Consider the following 13,666-nt stretch of genomic DNA (forward strand, 5'->3'; position numbering starts at 1 on the left):
TGGCTGTGGGTAAGTCTGTTCACCCCTCTGGGACAGTTTCCTAATTAGTGGAGGGACAAAGACCCTGCCTCAGCCTCTGTCCAGTGTGTTGCAAGGAATAAATGATAAAACCTAAGGGAAAACGCTTTGAAAAAAAAAATGTAAAGCAACCATTGGTTTTAAAGAAAAAGCTTCTCTGTTTGGATCAAAATGAACAAAGGAGCAAAGTCGACTTAATTGCTCTAAGAATAGAGGATATGGTAAAAGACGTTGCAGTTTAGCCTGCCTTCTAAAAAGTTAACCCTCATGCAAATCCTGTGAAGGCACCCTTAATTCCATCTCACAGAGGAGGAAACAGAGGGTCAGAGGTGCTAATTGACCCCCCACGTTCATAGGGCTGGAGGGCCTAAGGCAGCGGGAGGGCCTCCTGCTGAGGGAGAACTCAGGAGGGACCCCAGAAAGGCTAATTAGCAGAACAGAAGAGGAGCAGCTCAGCCTGTCAGCCTGCAGAAGTCAGGCTGGGGACTTTCTTGCAAATCCCAACCCACATGTTGCTGGCCTCGGCCCTGTCCCTCATCTAGAAGCCACAGATGTGCACTAAACCAAGGACAAATTGATTCTGAGGCAAGGCCACTGGGGCTGGGTGGTGGCTCTACCTCTCCCTCCTGCAGGTAGAGACAAGTGGGACCTGCGTTACCAGCTCTGCCCAGGAAAAGCCCCGTGCAGGCCCAGGTACCCCAGAACCCATTGGGTGGGGGAGTTCTCTGGGCAGCCCCTGTCCTCAGCCTTTATTTATTGAGCGTCCGCTATGCCAAGCACTGGGGCATAGACGCCCCTCTTCTGCACCTTCCCGGGGGTGTTCCAGGGAAAGGACAGGAGATTGCAGGGTGGGTCCTCTGGCTCCAGTGAGCCAGAGCTGGCTGCAAAGTGCTGCAGGCGGCGGGCTGGAGCCCCATCCCTGGCCACTTGTGCATATCGTCTGTCTCTTGCAACACGCTGCAGTGTAGTTCTCGGAATGAAAAGGATAAAGCGCCTCCTCTGCATGTCGTAAAATCCGCAGGGCACCAGTATAGGGCCAAATTCTGGGTTTGCTGAAACACTGAGCGCCTGGGCTTGGATGTCATGCTGGGAAGCCCGGACAGCCTGTGACACCCAGGCCACTCAGCCAGGCTGGGGTGCAGGGAGCCTGGGGATCATCTGAAATACCTTCAAAACACATTACTCAGCACCTTTGCCCAGATATCCTGACTCGATGGGTCTAGGTCACGAGCCTAACAAAAGTTTCCCTGTAAATTCTGATCATTGGGCATATTGGGGCCACACTGGATGTGGGATGGGACCTTGTGCCCAAATACTGGCCTCCATCCTTGGTGGTCACAGGCTAATCACTCCATCTTTCAGACAAGTGGATGCTTCTCTATCAGAAGGACGATTTCCTGGGTGGGACCCTGGCTGTCAGCACCCACAGCCACCCATGCCTCGCAGAGCTGCAGGGCACCGTCCCTCACGTCACACTCTTCTGCAGGGTCAGCACAATGGGAATCTGGCCAGGGCCACAGGCGAGCAGGAGTCGGGACTGCCATTGTCCGGAGGCGTCTGCTTACCTGCAGGCTTGGCAAGGATCGTGAGCCTGAACGACCCCCGATGTGACCATGGCACCTTGGCGAGGATGCCGGCACCGTCCCAGGCACCTAGGAACAGTCAGCGGATTGTCCTGGAACAAAGCTCCTAAGCAGAGATCACTGTGAGGGCGGGGCCCAGGCCCCTGCCCCCTCGAGGCTCCCACCTGGAGAGGAGAAATGGCTCTGAAAGCCAGGGTTCCAATGGGACTAGGTGGGAGACCTGCCTCTGTGAGCTTTCCCTAGGAGCAGAGCCTGACCCAGGGGTGTGGGTGCAGGCAGTTTATTTGGGAGGTCATCCTGGGGAGCAGCAGTGGGCGGGCAGGTAGACCGACGCAGGAATGAGGGGCAGCCACGAGTGTCCATTATGGGTCAGTCCACACGTGGACAGTTGGTGCCCTTACCCAAGGGCTCTGAGGAACCTAAGGGCACACTTCAGAATCATCTTTCCAAAGTCAGGGAGAGCAGGGCTTTTATCCTCTGGCTCCCAAACCCCATGGACTGAGGGGCACCCCCGGGGAGGGGGAGGGGCTCTCTCACACTTCTGGGCAGAAAGGGCATTGCTTCCCTCGGCCCCCTGGTGCCCATCAACCCCTGGAATCAGCACGGGCCGACAAAGCAAGAGGAACACGGCTTGGCCATGATCAACACATAGAATCTTCAGGCATCTGGATGTTTGTGCTCCTGGTTCCTAAACCAACTGGAAGCAGCTAGTACAGGGGTGACACTAAAGAGGTGCTTGATAAGCACACGCTGAATTAGTGAGCGAGTGGCTGACTGTGTGAATGAACAAATGAATGAATCAAGCAATCAATCAAGACATGAATGCACAAAGAGCTGTTCTTTCCAGCCATGGATCAACCACTCAGGCTCTAGAAGAGGTGCTTGGCAGGATGAGGCCCTGCTGAAAACAACTTTCCATCTTGCTTCATTCCCCACCCCCACCATGATCCAGCATAAACACACACAACTAAACGGCTTCTTCTAGGATATAAAATAGTGAGTCTCTTCAATGACCTGTATGATAACAAATTACCCCAGAATGAGCTCAGCCACGCACTCGCATTCACTCTTTCATTCAGCATGTGGACTGAACAGGGGGACCCTGGACTGGGCCTCCCAGAAGAAAAAGACCCCTCCCAGACCCTGAGGGGTGGGCAGTCAGGTGGATGCAGAAGGGAAGAAATGAATCAGCACGAGGAACTGAGGAGAGGAAACTCTGATTTATTGAAGCACCTGTTCCTGGCCATCGTGTCATATATACACGTACACCCCAATGCAATTTATTTCAGAGACAGAATTCTGCAGGCACACATGTCCCAGCTCTGGCCAGTGCCCTGGCCAAGTGACCACCTGTGGCACACACACAGTGCACCCCCACACTGCATAATCAACATGATTGAAACTGACACAATAAGGAGCTGGAAGGAGTCCTTCCAGGGTATAGAAGCCAACTGAATACTCAGGGGTTGCTTCTTGTGAGTGGCTTCCCCCATCGCTGAGCCAGACACAAGACCCCAGTAAGCGGATGACAGCCTATGAACCATGGTTTCCGTCCGGCAAGCTTGAAAAACAGATGTGGTCACGGAGCTCCCCAGGGATTGAGCCCCTGCTCCTTACATGCACTCTCCATCAGGAGGTGAGAACTCTTTTCATGTCTGTGAATTCTTTCTCTTCCAGCTTCATTTCTCCCTCCTGGGAAGTGGCAATTTGGGGGTCCTTCCTCCCTGGGCCACCTCCAGGCCCGAATGAGAAAATAAAACTCATTGGCTCATTTCCTTAAAGTTTCCTTTTGAGGAAAGAGGTAAATTTAGCAAGTATCTGCTCAGGATTTCATAGCACCAAGAGTTTCCTTAAAATTGGCAGCTACGCTTCAGATTGGGGCTGTCGGAAGAACCAAGAAACAATCCCCCACCCCACAAATAAAGTTTTCCCAACTTTAAAGGGGAGGAATAATATCTCACAAAGCATTTGCATATGAAACACAACAATAATAATAATTAACAATAATAATAATATTAATTATAATCTGACCGACCGGCAGCAACTCTTGCTTTTAATAATTTTGAGGTCTCCCAAGAAAATAAAACAAAAACAAATGATAAAAGAAAGAAAGGAAAAAGAAAAACGTGTGAAATGGTTCAAGGCCTCTGGCTTCCCACTGGGCTCTGAGTTCAAGTTTCAGGAATCCACTGCAGTTTCCTGGCTTTCTGGAATCTTCTAGGGGCCCTTCACATTCCCTGGCCGGGCAGCGAGGCTAGCGAAGTAGGCACACTGGGAGGGGTCACACTGGCCAGGGGGCCCAGGGGGGCCTGGGGGGCCGGGATGCCCAGCTGGCCCCGTCTCCCCCTGAGGGCCGGGGCTCCCAGGAAGTCCGTCTTTAGCATAGCCGGGTTCCCCAGGTTGACCTGGCCCAGGGACCAAAAGAAAGAGAAAGTGGTTCACGTTCCTTCTGGAAGCCAATAAGCCCTACTCACACAGCTTCCCTCCCCATCACGTGGGAGCTGAGCCTCTGCCCTGTACACCAGTAGCAGCAGGACTTTAATAGCAGGAGGAGTGGACCTCAGTGTTTGGACTAGAGCAGTACTCAGGCTGCCACTGGAGACTGATAAACGAGTGTGGATCAAGGCCATGAAGCTCCGGGTAGGGAGTGTGGCCTCATGTATGAGGTGGCTGAGAAACTAGGCCTTCTCTGTCCTTACCTGGTTCTGGGAGATGTGTGTGAACTGTGGGGAGGCATTAAGTCCCGCTCAGGGTCAAAAGCCCCAACTCATGTATGCTTGGAAACATCTGGTGACATTCCGTCGTTGAAAATCCAACTTCTCACAGATCCAAATTTCTAAGCTTTATCTGTATGTTAAATCTGGACCACACACTTGGACTATGTTAACCTATTCTGTAAAATCATGGGCGAAGGCAACATCTAGGCTATAAGTACCTGACCCTGATATATCCCAGAATTTAGAGCTGGAAAACATTACTTATAGACAAATTCTGTTTATTGAACATCAAGACGTTACATAAAATCACATATATAATCAACCTAGTTCCCTTTTTGCTTTGGCATCTGGGAAGCTCGAAGCTAAATGTTGTAGTTAGCTCTAGCAGTGATACTCCTTCATAAGTCTCAATAATTACCTTGCCAGAAAACCCTAGTTCCCACTATAAAATACACAAAAAATAGTTGTTTCCCTTTGAAAAGATCATTATACACTTTAGGGACTCTGTTGATGCTTTGGTAATTGTTATTTAATCTATAGTCCTACCTAGAACAAGTTCAAAGGTCAATGGTATCATACATACATCCCTTTTTCTGGGGTCATTAGGTCATTAGGTCACCCTCATACAGGTACAATTATTTCCTCCTCTATGGTTTCTGTTCTGTCTTTTGATATTTATTTAATAGTGTCTTATTTTAAAAAGCGTATTTAGTATAAGCTACTTGAAAGTAGGCAGTCTGTTAAAAATAAATATTTATAATATATTTCTAATTATCTTCTCTAATTAAAGTAGTAATATATGTCCATTGTAGGAAATTTGGAAAATCATCACAGTATAAATAATAAAATTAAAATTACCATAGGCCCAATATTCAGGATCTCAGGTGAACACGTACATTAGAATTAAAAATAGAAGCTGTGATGAGGTGGAATTGGACATGTATTCAGTCAAATCTTTCCCACCTCTACATTTGCACCTGTGTTGGAGAGAGATTACTGCTGCAATCTGGAAATCTTTGGATTCAGCCACTAGGAAGGGTGACTGACTTGTCACGGTTCTAAAACTGGAGGTCCCACGTGGTGGGAACCCACCGGGTCAGCACGTTCTGAGCAGTGTAAAGTACAACAGGGCATTGACAGGTGCACTGTTCCTACCTGGGATGCCGGGGGGTCCCACCTCGCCTCGCAGGCCAACTCCAGGCGCACCTGGGTCCCCTTTGGCTCCTCGCTCACCTGGGGAGGAGAACGTGCACTCCGGGTGGACGGGCCCCGGGATGAAAGCAGGCACCCTGCCCTCGGGAGGTCAGAGCCGACACTGTCCTGCTGCCGCGTCCACTACGACCAACCTGCTCACACTCAGACTCAGAAGTCCCCTCACACACTCAGCAATACATGTGTGAATGCAGAATAAGTGGGCACGCCCTCCTAGGCACGCTTATATATACATATTTAGACATAACCATTTATCTACCCAACTACATACACACATGCACATTCGCACACATAGTATACGTGTGCATACACACTCATCTATGCACATTCACTCCAACACAGGTACCCAAATGTACACACTGACATCATCTCTCCTACACAGACACATGCATCCACTCAGACCTGCCCACATTTCCTGTGTTCCCAAAGCATTTCACTTGTACTTGTATCAAGAATGAACCGGATGATAAATAAATAAATCAGATGTGCTAGGTGATTTGGAAATACATGTGATAAATAAGACACAACTCTACTCTCAGAAAGCTCACTATCTAGTAACATAGATGAAACACGGGCACAAATAACGTTTGATAATGAGTCAGAATGTTGTAACTACCATCATATGAATTAAAAGAACACTACAGGTGGTCAGAGGAGAGAGGGGCCATTCCCCTGGAAGGATATTTGAAATAATATTTGAAGTAGACTTGTACAGATTTGATTAAGTGTTTTTAATCAATCACTTTTTTTGCCATGTTGTTTCTAGCATATCTCCTACGTGCAACTTACCTTATTTTCTTTTGTAATCGAAATTTAAATTCCTCTAGTTCATGGGCATTTTAGACCAGTCACATTTATTTTTATAATTATTTCATTTTGTCAGTCATCTGGCATCCCCCTAGTTGCTTTCTATGCTTTATGCTTTGTTACTGATCTTTATTTCATATCTTTTGTTTTATGAACCGACATGGGTAGGATTTGGAACACAAAATTTAACAAAGAGCCTTTAAGACAGGAGACACACAACAGGAAGTTCTTTTCTCTTTCATACCAGACTACCTGCAGAGATTGTGCATTCTGATCTGCTTGCCAGTGTGTGCTCAGTGAAGGGGGTGTGCTGATTTGTACGTATTACGTCCCCAGAAAAAGCCATATTCTTTAACGTAATCTTGTGGGGGCAGACGTACTGGTGTTGATTAGATTGGAATTCTCTGATTGAGTGAGTCACATCTCCATGGAAACAATCAACTGTGAACGAAACATTTGATTGGATGGTTTCCATGGAGGTGTTATCCCTCCCATTCAGGCTGGGTGTTAATTGGATCACTGGAGTTGTATAAAGAGTTCACAGACAGAAGGACCTCAGAGCAACTGCGGGTGACATTTTGAAGAGGAGCTGCAGCTAAGAGAGGACAAAATGCCCCAAGAGCAACATTTTGGAGAATGCCATTTTGAAACATAACTTGGGAGCAAGCAGATGCCAGCCACGTGCCTTCCCAGCTAACAGAGGTTTTCTGGACACCAATGGCCTTTCTCCAGTGAAGGTACCCGATTATTGATGTGTCACCTTGGACACTTTATGGCTTTTAGACTGTAACTTTGTAACCAAATAAACCTCCTTTACAAAAGTCAATCCATTTCTGGTATTTTGCAAAACAGCAGCATTAGCAAACTGGAACAGGGGGTCAGTCTCCACCCCTTGAAGAAGAGACCTACTGTTAGAGCTACCTGTGTCAGGAGCTACCTCTGTCCAGGTAAGTCACTCTAACTGAAAGCTGGAAAGTTAGTTACCATTTTTGGCTGCAACTCTAAAGCCACTTTCTCCAATTATAAAGCTGACATTTAATCTCCGTTTGCCTGGAGATTTAGTGTCTTATTTCTCAGTTAGTTCTAGGCTCAGAGGAAGAAGACGACGCTGTTTTGTATCACCCTGTGAAACCTGAACAGTGGAGATGGTGACAGAAAAATAAAGTAGGAGGGAATGGATTCAATCTTTCTTGCAAAAGCATAATTTTGCAAAAATGTCAAGTATGAAAATCACTTATACATATGGAAAAATTCTGTGATGACAGAATGCAGGCCGTTATCAAGCTGCCAGGAGTGAGAATGAATGGAGAACACACAATCAGCTGCAGCATGCACCCCTCACCCTGCTTCCCTCTGCACCCTTTTGTAGTCTCTGAGGCACATCTCCTCCAGGGGCTCCACTCACCTTTGGGACCTATTGGTCCAGAGGGTCCTTCTAGGCCCCCCTGCCCGGGCCGGCCAGGTTCCCCCATGGGGCCTGCCCGGCCTGGAAGCCCGTCTTTTCCAGGGGCTCCGGGGGGCCCGGGTCTGCCTTGAGAGGCCTTCACGTGTGCTGGGGGCATCTGGGCCAGGAGGTAGGCAAGTTTGGCTATGGAGCAGGAAAGACAGACATTTCAGGAAAGGGGACAGACCACAGGGAATTGACAGTCAGTCCTTGCAAAGCTCTGAATGGAGACCACAGTCATGACTGCAAGATGACAACAACAAAATCCCCTGCACCACGCTCCGTGGCCCTGTGCAGCACTGCCCGCCTGGGGCTGACCCCAGAAGCGATTCCATCCCATTGGTGGCCCTTTCCAGTAACAGTGGTGCTGGGAGTGGCAGGAGGAGTGGTGGTAACTGTCAGATTAGTATATCGGGACCCCAAATACACCCAGCTAAGTGGTGACTCTTCCTGTGTGCCAACCTCCACAGCTGTGGACCGAAGGCTGGATAGGATGCTCACAAAGGACCCTTAAATATCTACAGTGTTAAGGTTTGTGGGATACTGATTACGTGCTTCAACTTGGCGGGCCTGGGCCAGGGGACCGGATCCGCCCCTGGAGAGGGTGGTGGGCACGGGCGACAGCGCCCTCCACAGCCCCCCGGGCCTGGGAAAGTGAGGCCGGAGGCAGGCCCCATTTCCTCACCCAAAATACTACTGTTGGGAGAGGCTTGCCGGAGGGAACCGCCTTTTCCCCACCCCCTTATCTCGCCTGGACACTCCCCGTTGCCAGAGCAACTCCCCTACTGCCAGTGCGCATGCACAGTCACCGGAACTACTCCCGCCCCTTGTCTATCAACCTCCGCGCCCTCTCTGAACCAATCCAAGCCTTTGACCTCTACAGTTACCCCGCCCCCTAAGCGCCCAATATAAGCTGGTGTTCTCCCCTAATAAAGCTCTCTTAGTTTCATCATCCCTAAAAGAACCGTGTCCCGCCTGCTCCTTCTCGCCGCCCTCCTTGCACGCCTCCGCCGGGGACTAGGGCCCAGTCCCCCGCCTCGCCCTCGCCTCCGGGAAAGAGCCCCCGCCGCCGGTACCCTCTGAGCAACGCCGAGAGCCGAGGGTTCAGCAACCGGCCGCCCCCCCCCCCCCTCAGACAAATCAACTGCGACCGCAACTGGCGCCCAACGTGGGGCTGGTCCTCTCCACACAGTGGTCCAGTAAAACCACCCGCTCGCCCGGACGCCTCTCCAACTCCCCTTCTCCTCACCTGCAAGGTAAGGGCCGCCTCTCCCTCGCCGCCCCGCGGAGCCGCCTCTCCCTCGCCGCTCCACGTCCGGAGCCGCCTCTCCCTCGCCGCTCCGCGCCCGGGCCGCTCCTCCTTTCCCGTATTAACCCGGCTATTGCCCCCGACTACCTTTCGTCCTCTCTTCCTATGTCCCCCATTCCTCCTGACACTCTTCCTCCAGTAGCTCTCCCTCTTCCCCTCCATTACTTTGCTGTAGTCCTTTGTGTCTTTGTTTCTTTGTTTGACGCTGTGTGCCTCTTTGCAACCGCCCCCCCCAGACTGCTCCAAAATGGCGAACTTCCTCCTTCTTCTTCTACTGAGGGGAGGAAGTGCTCTAGTGATGACGTCAGCCCTAAGCCGGGCGGAAACCGCATGCGCTTTACCCCGCCCTTTCACAGGGCGGAGCTAGTCCGCCATCTTATGCCTTAGGCCCCGCCCTTTCACAGGGCGGAGCTAGTCCGCCATCTTATGCCTTAGGCCCCGCCCTTTCACAGGGCGGAGCTAGTCCGCCATCTTATGCCTTAGGCCCCGCCCTTTCACAGGGCGGAGTTAGTCCGCCATCTTACGCCTTAGGCCCCGCCCTTTCACAGGGCGGAGCTAGTCCGCCATCTTATGTCTTAGCCACACCTACCGCGCCGCCATCTTGTGATGCTTGGGGCCTCCCACTTCCGCCTCCCCCTTCGACAAGCTCCCCCTCGGAACCGCTACTGGCAGCTGCCGCTGCTCCTCCCACCCTGCCGACTAACAACCCCTGGCTGCCTTCTACACCTCAAGGCAACCCTACCCCCACTCCTGTGCCAGGCCCTCTGGAAATTTAAACTCCTCCATGATCTGCGGGAGATCAATTCTTCCCATGGGTTCCCCGCAGCCTGGCCTCCCCCATCCGGTGGCCATCCCGGCCCACTATCACGTAGCCACCATTGACATCAAAGACTGTTTCTTTTCCATCCCGCTACATAAGCGAGACCGCCCTCACTTTGCCTTTACAGTCCCCGTCCCCAATCACGCGGGCGCGGCTAGCAGGTACCAATGGAAAGTCCTCCCTCAAGGGATGCGTAACAGTCCGGCCATCTGCCAAATGTATGTTAATCACGCAGTGGCCCCCCTGCGAAAGCAGGCCATGCTCATCCATTACATGGATGACATCTTGGTGGCCTCTGAGGACGCCGAGGCGCTTCCTCTAATCCTCAAAGACCTCACCACTAATTTAGCTGACCTCGGCCTTACGGTTCAGCCCGAAAAAGTTCAAATTGTGCCTCCATTAGCCTTCTTAGGGTTTAGTATTGATAAAACCATTGCCCCGTCCGCTCCCCAGCTAGACATACCGGATCGGGTCACTATCACTGAGCTCCAACAGCTCTGTGGCCAGATCAATTGGCTCCGCTCTGCGTTGCCAATCACCACCGCGCAGCTCCAACCACTCTTTATGCTGCTAAGTGTCCCTGAAGCCCCGCCGTTAGCAATCTCTCGGCGCATTAAGCTCACCCAGGAGGCAAAGGAAGCCATTGCTGCCATTAACAAGGCGCTCGCTGCCTGCTGTCTCAACAGGTTTAGCACTAAAGAGGGCAATCTTATAGCACTCATCCTTCCTACGCCCGGCACACCCATGGGCTGCCTGTGGCAGGAAGGCCCTCTGCTTTGGGTGCACCCCGCTAAAAGCTGGCTTAGGAAAATTTGCCCCGTAGTGCGGCTCTGGATCAGCCTAGCTTCAGATCTAGTCACTCTGGCTGTTCATGTATTTGGAGAGCCGCCGGAAAAAATTGTTTGGCCCCTGGACACAGGCCAAACCCACCTGCTCATACGTGATAACCCGGACATGCAAATCCTCTTAGAAGGATTTCAGGGGGAATTCAGCTGCCACTATCCTAGCCATCGACTGTTACAGGGGCTCGCGAAGCTTCCCTTCCGCAGCCCCTTCCATCCTTTCCCCTCCTCTGCACCCATCCCGGGTGCCACTACCGTCTTCACTGATGCCTCCAAAACCCGTTTCGCCTTCCTCTCTTATTCCCAGGACCACCCGGAACCCCGCCTATTCAGTTATGTCAACCTTCACTCAGTCCAAGTGGGGGAAATTCTGGCGGTGTCATACGCGCTAAACACCCACTGTAACCACCCAGTAAACATTTTCACAGACAGCCTCTACACGTATCAGGTCTGCCGAGTCCTCGCGTTTTCCACCTTTTTCCCGGGAAACTCGGCCATTGATAAAGCACTTTCTGACCTCAGAAGCATCCTGGAGCATCGACAGGATCCTTGATTCATTAACCACATTCGTAGTCACTCAGACCTTCCGGGGCCCCTGGCTAATGGCAATAGTATAGTAGACCAAGCGGTCTCACCTCAGAATACCCAAGCTATGCTAACCCACACGGCAGCCCCTCCGGGGGATGCTGTTAACCAGGCCAAGTTATTGCATTCCAGGTTTCACTTTTCGGCTACGTCGTTACATCATCTATGTAACCTCCCCCTAGATACCTGTAAACATCTTGTCCGCAATTGTGCAACTTGTGCGCCCTTTGCGCCGCTTAGCCCCCTGCAACCTCAGGGAGTCAACCCACGAGGCCTAAAACCCAATTCTAGATGGCAAATGGACGTAACTCACGTTCCGTCCTTTAGACGCCTCAAATATGTGCATGTAATAATTGACACCTTCTCGGCCATGTGTTATGCAGTCCCCCTTGCCGGAAAAACGACCAAACACTGTATCAAGGCCCTGAGACAAGGAATTCTCTTCATGGGAGTCCCCTAAAACCTAAAAACAAACAATAGGCCTACTTATCGCAGTGCCTCCTTTGCGGCCTTTCTTCAGTTATATAACATCACCCATCATTTCGGCATCCCCTATAATCCACAGGGGCAAGCCATTGTGGAAGCAGTCCATCACCGCTTAAAAACACAAATTGAAAAAGAAAGGGCAATGCTCCCCCAGGCAACTCCAAAGAACCTTATCATAGCAGCCCTTATTCACCTTAATCTACTCACATTCAATAAAGAAGGGCTTTCGCCCCTACATAAACATTGGGGGCCCTCGTATAGGCCCACCCAGGCCCCGATGGTTTACTGGAAGGACCCAGAGACTAATGCCTGGAAGGGTCCCTCCCCACTCCTCGCCCAGGGGCGTGGGTTTGCTTGTGTTTTCCCAGATGATGCAGCGCAACCAATCTTACCTCCTCTTGTTGGCTTTGCCTCTCCACTTCTTCCCCCCTGTATGAACCAATTGCCTCCAACCTCTCCTTTTCAGAAAACACATAGGACAGCCCCTCGAAATGCAATTGGAATACCTCTGCCGTCCCCCTAACCTTTCATTCAGTCTCCTTTACAGGAAAGTGCATCCGCCCTCGCTCAAGTAACTCTCCCAACCTCACAGCTTGTGCCAACTACTCATCTCCCAGCAGCCCTGCCAAATTTCTTATTCCTCACAACTCCTCCCAATGGCTCTGCTCCTCTACAGGACTTACCCCCTGCCTTAACGTGCAAACCCTCAATACAACTAATGAAACTTGCCTCCTAATTGTCCTTATCCCTAGGGTCCTATACCACAGCAAGAAAGACTTCTTCCTCCGCCTGGAAAGAACTGCAGCTCCTGCCCCTCTGCAAAAGCGAGAGCCCATCACCGCCCTCACAATTGCCTCCCTCCTAGGTCTTGCAGGCGCTGGCACCGGAATCGCTGCGTTAGCCAGTCAAGGTTCCGCCCTAACTCACCTCCGGGCGGCTGTTGACGAGGACATACGTCACCTACAAAACGCTATTTCCCATCTTAAAAATTCTGTTAACTCCCTCTCTGAGTTAGTGCTCCAAAACCGCCGAGGTCTCGACCTTCTTCTCCTCAAAGAAGGAGGCCTTTGCGCCGCTCTAGGAGAAGAATGCTGTGTTTATGCCAATTTCACAGGTCTCGCCGAAGACAGCCTAAAGAAAGTCCGAGAGGGACTAGAACAGCGCAAAAGGGACCGTGAAGCTGCCAACTATTGGTCCCACATCTTTACCTCCCTCCTCCCTTACCTCCTCCCCCTCATAGGCCCCCTACTAATAATTATTCTAGCTCTCACCCTAGGACCCTGGGTTATCCGCAGACTTCGCCAACTTGCTAAAAGCCAGGCCAATACCAATGCTGTCCTCTCATCATTTGTGCAAGTCCAGTATCAACAACTTGCCTCCACTGAAGAAGCTAACCCTCCTCAGCGTCGCCACCCTCGTCCATCCCGCAAGCAGCAAGGCCCCTGTCGAGCACCCGGGCGCCACACCAACGCCGAGCTCCAACCTCGCTGAGCCACCGTCAACCCCTTTTCCCCTCCCCAGCCTCCCCCTTCCCTCATCCCTTAGCGGATCTCTCCGGTAAGCTTCTTCCTGTAATTAGAAAAGAAGGGGGAAATGTGGGATACTGATTACGTGCTTCAACTTGGCGGGCCTGGGCCAGGGGACCGGATCCGCCCCTGGAGAGGGTGGTGGGCACGGGCGACAGCGCCCTCCACAGCCCCCCGGGCCTGGGAAAGTGAGGCCGGAGGCAGGCCCCATTTCCTCACCCAAAATACTACTGTTGGGAGAGGCTTGCCGGAGGGAACCGCCTTTTCCCCACCCCCTTATCTCGCCTGGACACTCCCCGTTGCCAGAGCAACTCCCC

At 51.5% G+C, this 13,666-nt stretch overlaps 1 protein-coding gene across 3 annotated transcripts in view; it reads right to left on the reverse strand.

The window, feature by feature from the left end:
• Nucleotides 1–2,802: 2,802 nt before the first annotated feature.
• Nucleotides 2,803–13,666, reverse strand: part of COL22A1 (collagen type XXII alpha 1 chain) — a 299,863-nt gene continuing 288,999 nt past the window's right edge. For all 3 annotated transcript variants that reach the window (XM_037803432.1, XM_037803433.1, XM_037803431.1), the window contains 3 exons: nt 7,743–7,925; nt 5,474–5,551; nt 2,803–4,006 (listed from right to left, as the gene is read on the reverse strand). In XM_037803432.1, the coding sequence (XP_037659360.1) occupies nt 3,819–4,006; nt 5,474–5,551; nt 7,743–7,925 (449 nt within the window). In that variant the 3' untranslated portion in view covers nt 2,803–3,818. The remainder of the gene's footprint in view (nt 4,007–5,473; nt 5,552–7,742; nt 7,926–13,666) is intronic.

This window comes from Choloepus didactylus, chromosome 14, assembly GCF_015220235.1.
Source record: "Choloepus didactylus isolate mChoDid1 chromosome 14, mChoDid1.pri, whole genome shotgun sequence".
In the NCBI taxonomy this organism is placed as follows: Eukaryota; Metazoa; Chordata; class Mammalia; order Pilosa; family Megalonychidae; genus Choloepus; species Choloepus didactylus.